General features: G+C 40.6%; 1 protein-coding gene across 7 annotated transcripts in view; it reads right to left on the bottom strand.

Annotated features, from left to right (window-relative positions):
• VPS13B (vacuolar protein sorting 13 homolog B) overlaps positions 1-12562 on the bottom strand; it is a 913516-nt gene that overhangs the window by 386004 nt on the left and 514950 nt on the right. For all 7 annotated transcript variants that reach the window (XR_007772613.1, XM_050940452.1, XM_050940449.1 and 4 more), the window contains exon 24: positions 2164-2384. Coding sequence is in view for 6 of the 7 variants with exons in the window: in XM_050940452.1 (XP_050796409.1) it covers positions 2164-2384 (221 nt within the window). In the remaining variant the exon portion in view is untranslated. The remainder of the gene's footprint in view (positions 1-2163; positions 2385-12562) is intronic.

The raw sequence follows: 12562 nt of genomic DNA, 5'->3' as shown, positions 1-12562 counted from the left end.
TACTGCATTATATGCGAAATGCCATTATATCAAGGTAGCAGTGGCAGGGCTGCAGTGATGATTTAAAGAGCCTGGGGCTCCAGCCGCGGGGAGACCCAGATGCTTTAAATCACCAGTGAGCCCTGCTGCCACAGCCCCGGGGTAGCAGCAGCAGGGCTCCGGCAGTGATTTAAACAGCTCCAGGCTCCGGCCACTGCAGGGAGCCTGGGCCCTTTAAATCGCCCGCTGAGCCCTGCTGCCCAGCCCCGGGGTAGCGGCAGCAGGGCTCCAGCAGTGATTTAAGGGGCCCGGGGCTCCCAGCAGCCGGAGCCCCAGACCCTTTAAAGTGCTGCTGGAGCCCCACTGCTACCACGCTATATGCGAACCTGTGTTATATCGGGTCACATTATAGTGGGGTAGAGGCGTATATAGGAATGACAGAGTAAGTTTTGCAGGTGGAGGAGCAGCACTATATGTGAAAGAAAGCATAGAGTCAAATATAGTAAAATTCGGGGAGGGATAGCTCAGTGGTTTGAGCATTGGCCTGCTAAACCCAGGGTTGTGAGTTCAATCCCTGAGGGAGTCATTTAGGGAACTGGGGTGAAAATCTGTCTGGGGATTGGTCCTGCTTTGAGTAGGGGGTTGGACTAGGTGATCTCCTGAGGTCCCTTCCAACCCTGATAATCTGTGATTCTGTGAATCCAGCTGTACCATAGATTCTCCATGGACAGAAATTCCATGCTTGAATAATAAGAGTATAGCAGTAAGAATATATTACCAACCACCTGCCCATCTTCCGTATGAGGAGAGGTTAACAAGACTGGGACTGTTCAAATTAGAAAACAGATGACTAAGTGGAGATATGAAAGAAGTCTATAAAATCATGAATGGCATGGAGAAAGTGAATAAGAAAGTGTGATTTACCCCTTCACATAACACAAGAACTAGGGGTCACCCATGAAACTGATATGCAGCAGGTTTAAAACATACAAACGGAAGTACTTCTTCACACCATGCATAGTCAATTTATGGAATTCATTGCCAAGGAATGTTGTGAAGGCCAAAAGTATAACTGGGTTCATTAAAGAATTAGATAAGTTCATGGAGGATAGATCCATCAATGGCTACTGGCCAACACGGTCAGGGATGCAACCCTATGCTTTGGATGTGCCTAAACCTCTGACTGCCAGAGGCTGGGAATGAACAACAAGGGATGGATCACTTGATGATTGCTCTGTTCTGTTCATTCCCTTTGAAGCATCTGGGACTGGCAGAAGTCAGGACACAGGGCTAGATGGACCATTGGTTTGACCCAGTATGGCCATTCTTATGACATACTTTTATTTCATTTTATTAAGCAGTAATAGCTGAAAAATTCAAGTATCGTTTTCACTGGGCTACCCCATTGTGTCTCTTTTCTCTGTCTTGTCTCATTGATAGCTAGCTCTTTGAAGAAGAAATTGTATGAATGCAGCGTCTTGTACAATATCAAGCACCCAGATGGCGCCTGAATTATAAACATCAATAACAAGAGGTGCCAGCTTCATCAGAACTACAATTAAGATGTACTGACAACAAAAACATTATTAAAGACACAGTTCAGTGCACTGAAAATTTGAACAGAAATTCTCTCCTATTTGGAGTGACTTCAGGCCACTGTAGAGTAACTTGGATCTAACTCAATTAAAATGCAGTTTTCAGTAGTGTATGTAACATATCTACCTTTTAAAGAATAAATTTATGGTGACAATCTGCTTTCTTTTAAACAATTCCCTTTCAGTTTTCCCTTTTAATAAAAGATATCATAGCTTGTTTGAAAACATTCCATGCTGAATGAGAGACTGTGTGAGAATTTGATCAAAAATTACATTAGACCATTTCAACAATTGTTTTCACAATGACAGTTGAGCAGTGCTTCAGTACATCTGCAACTGATTTCATTCCATCAGCCAAAAGATGCATTTATGCTGTAGCTATTACATTTTAAGAAGAGTTTAAATTACAAAACTTGAGAGAGCTTCAAAGCAAATCTAATCTAAGTACCCTGATCTTGATGGCCCAGTTTAAAAAAAATAAAAAATAAGATGTTTAATAAAAGAGAACCTCCTCAACAAAATGGAGAACAATTGTACTTAATTCAAGTTATTATTAATTTCCTTTAATAAATCAAGTAAATATACCAACCTGGGGGTTCGAGCATTTTATTTCAAGTGACTCAAGGTCGACATGGAGGCAAACAACAAATGAGTGTCTGGATTCTGGCCCTGAGGCAAGTAGTTTTTGTGAAGTGACAGCTAGAGTAGAAGTACAGCCCATGGGTTCCACTAAATTAAGTGTCATTTGTTGTTCAAGAAGAGTATAAACGCTGAAATGATGCAGACTGATTGTCCAGGGGAAGGCATCACCTGGTGATTAAAGAGAAAAAAAAGTTTTATAACTACATGCCTCTAAATGTTAAGTGATGATTTTTCTCAACATTATTCAAATAGTAAATGCTAAATGAAATTCAGAATGAATGGGCCTGATCCAAAACACACAGAAGTTAATGGACGTCTTCAATGGGCACTTGGACCAGGTCTCAAATCCTAATAAAATATCCTTTGATACGGTGCCAGGAGATAAAAAACAGAAATCTGATTTGAATTTTTATTTCACACTGCAAATAAATCTAGCAGAACAATGTTAAAGGACAGTATCTTGTTGATTTACTTGATTTTTCAGCACTGTGTTTTTAAAAATCAATCTGAATATATTAAAACTAAGTGAGCATATGTCTGCTGTAAATGTCTTGTATTGCCTTGTATCAAAGAAGTTTCCTTAATTAAGAGACCAGTCACCTTACTCGCTTTGAAAAATATCCAGCTCTGCAAGCAGAGCCAGTGACTTCAGTTTATAGGTAGCAAAATCAGACTTTAGTCACACATACAGACACCCTACAGTTGATGAAATTTTTCATACAACTACTACTGTGAGTAGGAGTCATGATGGAGCATTCCATTTTACAAATTGAAGATTGTGAGTTGAAGGACTGAGATCCAGGAAAGGAGACCTTGGACCCTAAAGGACACTGACCAAACCCCAAAGAACACTCACGAGTGGTGAGAAAAACTCAGGCAGGGAATGGTGTACAAGTGTTTCTTATTTTGCATTAGGGTGGCCACTCACATATTCCCAGAATACTGGACGTTCAGAAACAGTATGCACTTGCTCTTGCCAGCATAACCCCTCTCCTGCCAGGGTGAACTTGGATTCACATGTGCAATTTCCTGACAAATCCGAGTGCAATTTTGAAAAGGTTATCACGCAGCCCCCACTGGCATCACGTTGCATGCAAGGTCATGCGGGTGGGGACAGAGCAGTATGCTTCTCAAAATGGCAACCTCCATTCAATGCTGGACAAAACCATATTCAGTTTTGTCTGAGTACTGAATGGGGATGAAATCCTAGAAAAGCAGGACTGCTGGATTCAATACCGGACCAGTGGCCTACTTTGCATGGATTAAACTGCAAACCAGAGGACCCTGACTGGTGGAGTTCTGGGGATGGTGCGTGTATGCTATTGGGGAGTCTCAGGGAGTTTGGCATTGGTCTTGGGGACTAGGAAAGCTGGACCATGGGATCCTAGATAGAAAGTCCATGCCTAGAGTGAGCCTAGAGGCCAAAAAAAGAGACAGTACCTAGAGCTCATGGTGTCATAAACAGATAGTTAAGGGTTAATGTCTCTTTTACCTGTAAAGGGTTAACAAAGAGGGAACCAAACACCTGACCAGGGGACGAATCAGGAGACAAGATACTTTCAAATCTCGGTGGAGGGAAGCCTTTCTTTGTGTTTTTTTGGGTTTGGCTTTGTTCTCTCTGGGATCTGAGAGTGACTGGACGTACTACAGGCTCTAATTTTCTATTCAAGCAGTAAGTGCAAGTAGAAAGGCTGTTTAGTCTTTTTAATTGGTTTTCTTTATTTGCAAATGTGCATCTGGCTGGTAGAGGTCTAATGTGTATTTGGCTGGAAGTATTTTAAATTGTATTTCTGCTGGAGGAGGCTTTTTCTCCAGTTTCTAGAAGCTGACAGACCCTGTAATATTCCATCTTGAATTTACAGTGATTTTCTTTATTCTTTTTTTTTTTATTAAAAGTTTTGCTTTTAAGACCTGTTTGATTTTTTCCCCTTGTTGAGGCTCAAGGGAATTGAGTCTGTACTTAACAGGGCAGGGGAAGGAAGGAGGAAGGGGGAATCCCTGTTTTAGATTCACGGAGCTTGAATCTGTGTTGCCTCTAGGTGAGGGAGAAAGGAGGGGGGGAAGGGACATTCCTCCCTGTTTTAAGATTCAAGGAGTTTGAATCACGGTAATCTTCCAGGGTAACCCAGGGAGGGAAATTCTAGGAGAGGCACGGGTGAGGGAAAGAGTTTACTTTCCTTGTGTTAAGATCCAGGGGGTCTGGGTCTTGGGGGTTCTCTGGGAAGGTTTTGGGGGGGACCAGAGTGTATCAGGCACTGGAATTCCTGATTGGTGGCAGCTTATCAGACCTAAGCAGGTAATTAAGCTTAGAGGAATTCATGCTAGTACCCCAACTTTTGGACTCTAAGTTTCAGATTGGGGAAAGATACTGTGACACATGGGAGTTCAGAAGAACATACATCCAGTGCTGGGATCTAAGCAAAGCAGCCTGGTGAATGTCCAACAAGTGAAAGCTCAACCATCTCTGTGACATCCTTATATTTGAATAGGGCTTATTAAATTTTCAGGAGATACATGAGGTGAAATTCTCTTTCCTACAACAAATCCAGAGGGCTGGGCTGGTGATGAGACTATTTGTCACAACTTTGAGCAGGTGACAAATAAAGACAAGGTAAGAAGAGACAAAACTTAGTCTCATGTCCCAAAGTGAGGCTTGGGAAAGTGAGCATATGATAGCAAGTAATGGCAATTAAATACATGGGACTGAGCCTTTCCAGTGCACAGTTATAAAGCACCTTAACTGGTGTGTCCAACTCTCTAATTAATGAAGAGTTACATTGGGGATTTGCTGCTTGGGAATAATCTGCAGTCCTGAGGTTCAAGTAGGGTTTCAAACAATACAACTAAGTGACACCAGAAATAAAGTGTTGAGTTAACTGATGGTTAACTATTTAAATTATACTTTACAAAAATATATGAAGTTAGAATAAAGTTGAAGCCAGAAGTCTTCTCCATACTACTTTGGCAAGAGTTTAATTGGTGATTACAGAGGTGACACCAGCAATAACTCATTTATAGTCACTAGTATAGCCATAAAGCACTGCATGAGAACATACAAGAACTGAAAACTTTGAACTTATTCTGAAGTTATTTACAAACTGAAGAAAGGTTCCAAATTATGTACAAAATAAAATTCAGCTAGACTTGCTTTAAAATATTTTGGAAAGACTGCTGAATACGTATTTAAAATTCTCCAAAAATTTAATTCATCCAAGAAATACAAAATATTGATTGTTTAGGATGGAAAACTGTTCAAAAACTTGAAGTAGATTCTAATGGCTTATTTATTAATTAAAATACATGATTTTTCTTTTCTCAGTGATCACCATAATAATTCAATATTGAATATTTTTCAGTGACTAGTCAGAGATCACCCAAAAATAGTATCTATAACATTATTCCACCACACATACGATATCTACTTTAAACTGTCCAAGTGTTAGAGAATTTTTTTCTGCAGTTGTTTTTAGTGCTTTAATTTTGCCTTTTTTTAAAAAAAAAACACTTTGGTGGCCAATATTCATTGTTGGGTGAACGTACAAACCTTCAGAAACTATTTAAAGTGTTTACCCTTCAAAAGAAATGTAATTCAAAAGACATTTGTTTCAAAACCCACTTACTAGTATATCTGAAGGGAAGCCAGGTACCACGGTTTACAATAGTAGGAGCAGAAGAAATCTCTACAACCTTCCAACCGACCCTTCATATGAGTCATAGCCCTTCAATGAGGTCAGTATTTCACCCTAGATCTTTTTTGAGCCAGAATATGAGATAGACATTGCAGCTTCTCAATATGGCAAGAATGTTGCTAAAAATCCCTTTTACTCACAAACTTGAGGTCTGACAAATCCTTACTTTTTCTTCTTACAGATGATTTATAACTCAGTTACTTGAACTATTAGTGGACTTGAAAATTAATGCAAAAGATGGTAACAGTTATACTCAACTGGTTTAACAACTTCTTGTGTTTATAAATGCCACTTTCAGGATAGGGAAAGAATTTCTCCTTGGCATCAGGGTACCCTCCTTAATATTAATCATTGATCTGTTACATTCGGGCTCCCTGACAAGAATTCTCTCGTGTGTGTGATAAAAGCTGTTTTCACTAAACATCATAAAAAAGAGTCTTCTCTAGAGTTTATCTGTTCATTGTAACATGCTGCTGATGTTCTAGTTTTGGTTTCTTTGGCGAGCAACAGAGCTAAATATGCCTTTTATCTACCCCTACTCATTGTGTAAAATATTGATCAAATTGTAAAAATACTAATTTTTTTTGTTATACATTTGCCCTCGCATTTGTTAGTTTCCCTTTTCTAAAGGATCTTGTTGCAGTAATGACAGTTACCTGTAACCTGTAGCAGATGTGTAATTATTTTTTTATTAAAAGTAAGTGGAAAGGAAGAATAATCTTGTGATTACAGCACTGGAATTCAGACGATCTGGTTTCTATTCCAAGTTTTACCAAAGTCATTCTATGTTATTTTCAACAAGTCTCTCAAACATTCTTTCTGTTTCCTCCTCTGTAAGAAAGGGATAATACTTACCCTTACAGAGGTGCTATGAGGCCTTATGAGTTATTAATGATTTTAAGTGCACTCAGTTCTCAGATAAAAAGTCTTCTTCCTTGCAGTAATCTCATCAAATGGGGTCTGCTCTGAGTCCTCTCCCTCAAAATTGCTATGTTCAATGCCATATCCTCTATTATACCACATACTAACATGTCTTCCTTTAGGACATCTCACCATTACTTCTTGGGTTGGCCTTTAATCCTGATCTGTTGGATTCTCTTACCCATGTAGTTGTCAGGACTTCACTTTACATGAACAAATATCTGAGCCTGTACTCTTTTACTCTTTCATGTATGGGTTTTATTTTGAGCATGTCTCTAATATACACATTCCTCATGCAATCTTTTCTTGTTTACACCACTCATCCATCTGACCATTTACATTTCCGTGGAAGAGATCACTCGCACATGTTCTTTCTTTGTTGCCCAACACCCAGAGCCACCCATTAAAACTGGATGGACACCGTTTTATAGACTTTTCTTTTTATTCTTACTGGTACTTTCCACTTCTCTTTCTCCATCAGAGCCAGGTATTTATTATCCTACATCTAATTTTATCCTCCATTTCTCCAGATTTTGGAACACAGATATTGAAACTTTGCATTTTTGGTATTGTTTGTTCACCTAGTTTCAAAGATAATTCTTCAGTGTGCACATTACTGAAATTATATATCATATACCACATCTCTCCATTTATCAAGATTCTCTTTTAAGACTATCTTTTCCCTCACTGCATAGAATGATATTATCTGCAAATAGCATGCTTACTTCTGTATGTTCCTCTTGAGGGTATCCAGGATGAGAATAAACAAGAAATGGCTTAGTGCTGATTCCTGATGAACTCCCACCTTTACCGATAGTACATCTGTTTCATCACCATAAGTTCTGACTGTTGACACAGAAAGTTCTGGTACCATTTTCTCCCTCATACACCACCAGATGAATTCTCTTGGAACTCAACCAAAGTCCTTTTTGAGATCCATGAATGCCATGTGAATATTTTTCCTTTTCTCTATATATTTTTCCACTAGCTCCCTAAGTGCAAAAATTATCGACCTTCCTGGCATGAAAACATACTGATTTGTGCTAATATTCACTTCACTTAATCTTTTATCGATGATTCTCTCACACAGTTTCATCGTATGATTAATCAGCTTAATGCTTTTCTAATTTGTGCAGTTTCCATTGTCACTTTTTCCCTTGAATATCAGCACCAAGATACTTTTCCTCCACTCATTTGGTATCCTTTCCCATCTCATGATTAAATTGAACAGAAATGTCGGCAAATGGATGCCTTCTATTCCAAGCTTTTTCAATGTCACAATAAGGATCTATCTGGGCCTCATTATTTTTCATCGCTTTTACAGTGTTTGCCACTTCATCAGGTATGAGAGGCTCCACTACACCAACGTTCATCATTTTGAAATTGCATTGTTCTCTTGGGTACCTTTTCCATCGATCCTTTACACGATATCACCAGTCAACACCACACCAATTTCATTGTTGATGAACCTCACTTCCTTTATATCTCTGGTAATTTTGACCCATGATTTTGCTAGCCTATACACTTCTTTTCCCCCTCCTTTTGTTCTAAGTCTTGTGTAAAGTTGCTTGAAGATTTCTGCTTTTACAACTATTCCTGGACATTTTCTTCACATCCTTCTATTCCTTCAGGTTTCATTTGCTCCTACTCCTTTGCCAGAGTTTAAACTTTATTTTTTATCATTTGTGCTTCTTCACTCCACCACATTTGTTTTTGAATAAAGGCTTTCCAGTGTTGAAAAGTAGCATTTATGTTTATTATTATTCATACAAAGTTACAGTAGAGAGATAGAATCCTTCAGAAACAACAATCCAGGAAAGCACTTTATAAATACTTAGGCTTTTCCCTTGTCAAGGAGTAAAAGATATTAAACAACAAACAAGTTGTTTAAAATTAGAGACTTTGAATAGTTGTTCCATGGTATGCTATATTTAATTCCAGTCACTTCAAATATTAAATAGACATACTGTATTCTCTTCCAAGTTTAAATCATAGGGAGTTAAGTGTTTTAAGGCCATATAGCCAGGCATTTCTGCTTTTATCCAGATTTTCAGGTTTTGATGCACTTTCAGTTGTGACAGTTCTGAGAACGTTAAATTGCTGTGTTTGGAATGGTAAAGAGTTTGGCCACAGAATGGTCCAATTTATCAACCATGTGCACAGATTATTTTTAGTTTTACGTAAGAATTGTTTATTGCAGCTGGGATGACAAGACTTTATGATGGAAAGGACAGAGGTAGAGATAGCAATATAAAGAGACTCAGTAAGTTCTGATCTACAGTGCAAATACAGAAGACACATTTTAAAGGTTCTTTAATTTGAGCAATCATTGTCTGTGGTTCTTAAAATCCTATGCTGAGACATGCAAGATGCTGCACACTCATGTCCAATCCAGCAAAGCTCTTCAGCACATTTAACTTTAAGCGAGTAGTTTCATTGACTACAAAATTAAGCACATACTTCTAAGCACTTTGCTGGACTGGGCCAGGGTTCTCAGCACCTTACAGAATCAAATTCTATACTAGCAAGAGCCAGAATTCTGTACGTGACAGGGGTTATTTAAATGCAACCCTCACTAGCATTCTAATGCAACAATAAGACTGTTAGTAAAATGGCAGTTCAGGTTCTAATTTTCTAAAATGATTATCTGTAATATTTCAGCTAAGTATTATAGTTATTAATTTAGTTTATAGAAAATGGTACTTAGTAAAAAATGAGTGACCTGCAATATTTAAATGTCACAAGCAGTAGACAGCATTAAAAACTTACAAGTTGTCTCAACTAAGTATCTTTACCTCTGTCTGCTGCCTCCACCTGCAGGCGCTGCCCCTGTAGCTCCTACTGGCTGCAGTCAATGCTCCTAAGTGGAGAAACAGCCACCGGAGCTCTGTGCACTGCCTCCACCCTGTCCCAAGTGCTGGCTCCGCAGATCCCATTGGCAGGGGACCACAGCCAATGGAAGCTGTGGAGGTGTCACCTGCAGGCAAAGGCAGCATGCAGAGCTGCCTGGCTGTGCCTCTCCGGACATGTCACCATTTGCAGGGAGCCATCTGAGCTGAGTGTCGCCCTGATCCGGCACCTCAAAGCCCCTTCCACACCCAAACACCCTGCCCCAAGCCCCCTACCTCCCTCCCAGAGCCCATGTCCCACAGCCCCTCCTGCACCCCAGCCCCGAGCTTGCTCCTGCACCCAAACTCTCTCTCTTTTAGCTTTTACTATAGTTTTCCAATGACATATTACATGACACTTTTTTAGATACAGATTATAAGCATAGTGAGTTAGGTTACACTGAACTGATCATGCAAGCTTAAACTCATTACATGATACTGATGAACCCCTTGCCATCTGGTACTGGGATGCTCTTAGGATCACAACTAAACAAATGCTGAGGTGAATATATTTGTTTATCTAAGGCAAAATTAGCAAGTTATTAAGAGTGACTAATGTACTATAGTTCTGCCATAAGCATTAACTGAATTATTGCTATATTTGGAACTATGCATCTAAACACTTGTACCTGTTAGACAGTAAGATCTTACAGCCAACATATTTACTTACAGCTCACTCATACAAATGTACTTAAGGTCCTAATCTTCCAGTACTTCCGGAGTCAGTTGATGATCTATTCAGTGTACAAACCTATGCTTTTGTTACATCCTGAGTGTCACCAAAGCCATCACTGCCTAGTTCCAAAGCACGTGCTGCCATACCCAGTCTTAGTCAAGGAGGTTTATTTTCATAATAGAGGTTAACCAACAAACAGAACACAGTCTTAACTCAATCCTTGGTGACAGGCTTCATGGACACCCCACCCTGGGGTCTCTGGCACTCCAGCTCCTGGCAGCCTCCCAGCCTCAGTCAGCTCTGCTCCCTTCCTGAGTCCTTGTTCCACAGGAGCTAGCTGCACTCCAGTGTGGCTTTCCCTCCCAAGGGCTCAGCCTGTCTCAGTTCTTCCTTCCTCCAGCTGCCTATTAGCAGCCCTTTATAGGCCCAGGTGTAGCCCGGTCCTCTTTAATTAGCTGGACTGGGCTCACTTGCTTGTCTTGGGGAGCTGGGTTTAGTCTATCCACAGAGACCAACTACCACAGGTGGCCCCACTACAGGGATTGCCTATACATGCTTGGATTATGGTTCAATATAACAGACTGGGCCTCCACAAGTGTGTCCTCCAGTCACCGAAAATAAAAGGCATTATTCCGTTGGCTGCTTCTGGTTTGAAGCCTCCTTTTGAGTATGCACACAGCTGAGAAGGTGACAGTTCATTATATGGATGCCTTGACTTTGGAATCCTCCCTCCTGTCCTGGCCAAAAAAAAGCTCAGCAGTAACTGTCTGCTATTATTGGCTATAATTGCATATACACATAACATTAAAGGTACCTAGAGCTACTGGAAGGCAGTCTTATTTCATTTATGTGCCTCAAAATCAACAAATAAAATGTCTAAAGTTTCCACCTTCTGCACTTGCATGGTGGTTTGTATAGTTATTGGTGGCAGAAAGGATGTGGAAGAGGCCTTGGTTTATATACCTGTTTATGATGTTTCCTCTTTGGGCCAGGGGATAAATACCCAGGCAGCAGAGGGTTGTCCTGGAGTCTTAACTAGTGCAAAGACTGATCTTTATTTTTGTTAAATACATTAGTTTAATCAAGGGAAAATCATCAATGGTGTACTAGACCTCTCTGGGGAACCCCAAAGAGTGGAGCCACAATTTATGCCACATCACTATTTCCATTGCTATAGCACTAGATGTAGTATTGTCCACATAGACTGTGGCTTGGAGTGAAGTTTTGGCCATGCATCTACCCTCATCAACAAGGTCTTGGAACTGGGCCCTGTCCTGAGGAAGTTTATTCTTAAACTCCAAAAACTTGCAGTAATTCACAGAAGCAGGCTTTGCCAACAGGTTCTGGTAGTTAGTGATTCTAAACTGAAGGCTAGTGGATGTAAACACTTGCCTCCCCAGAAAGTCACGATATTTAGTGCCCTTGTCTGCAGAGGTGGTCTTGGGGTGTTGTTGCCTGGATCTTTCCATGGATGAACAAAAATTCTGCCCCTTTTGCAGGGACAAAATATCACCTTCTCAGTTTATTTGGTCGTATGGGTGCTTCATGCAGCTGTGTTGCATACCACCCTGGATGGTGCCACGATTCTCACCCTGGATGGTTCCATGGTCCTCATTCACTGGGAGAGCTACCCAATTGGGTCCAGTGGGCTGTAGTATATCAAAGAGCATATACTGCCACATGAATGTCCTTAAGTGGAATCTGAAGTTCAGTTGCCATCCTCTGCAGTAGTTCTTGGTACTGCTTGTGGTCATCATGCAGGAATGGCAAAGATGGAGTGACTAACTCATCAGGTGAGGAGGTTTATACTCCTGTCGGTACTGCTGGTACCGGTGGATCTGGCTTGATGTCCTCCTTCTCCATATACTCTGGCAGAGCTGGTTGTTGTTGCCTAGGGGAAGAGGGCCAATCAGACTCTTGCACAGATCCAGGGTGCTCTGCATAGGGATCTCAAGGAACCCAAGAGGGCCAACATGATGGTTCAAGAGGCCGGTTGGGGAGACCCCTACGCACTGGGTACCAGCAGTTCCTGAGAAGTTGGTCTTGTCTGGTCAGAGGATGGATTCAAGGCAGTCTAGAAACTCTGTCTAGATGATTCAGCTCAGATTTTGGTTTCAGCCCATGAGCAGGTCGGATTTGGTTTTATCAGTGGTACCGTTGGTGCCAGTGGAT

This window comes from Gopherus flavomarginatus, chromosome 2 (assembly GCF_025201925.1).
Source record: "Gopherus flavomarginatus isolate rGopFla2 chromosome 2, rGopFla2.mat.asm, whole genome shotgun sequence".
NCBI classification, from domain to species: domain Eukaryota; kingdom Metazoa; phylum Chordata; order Testudines; family Testudinidae; genus Gopherus; species Gopherus flavomarginatus.
Note: the sequence above shows the minus strand (reverse complement) of the source record. Positions and strands in the feature narration are given on the sequence as shown.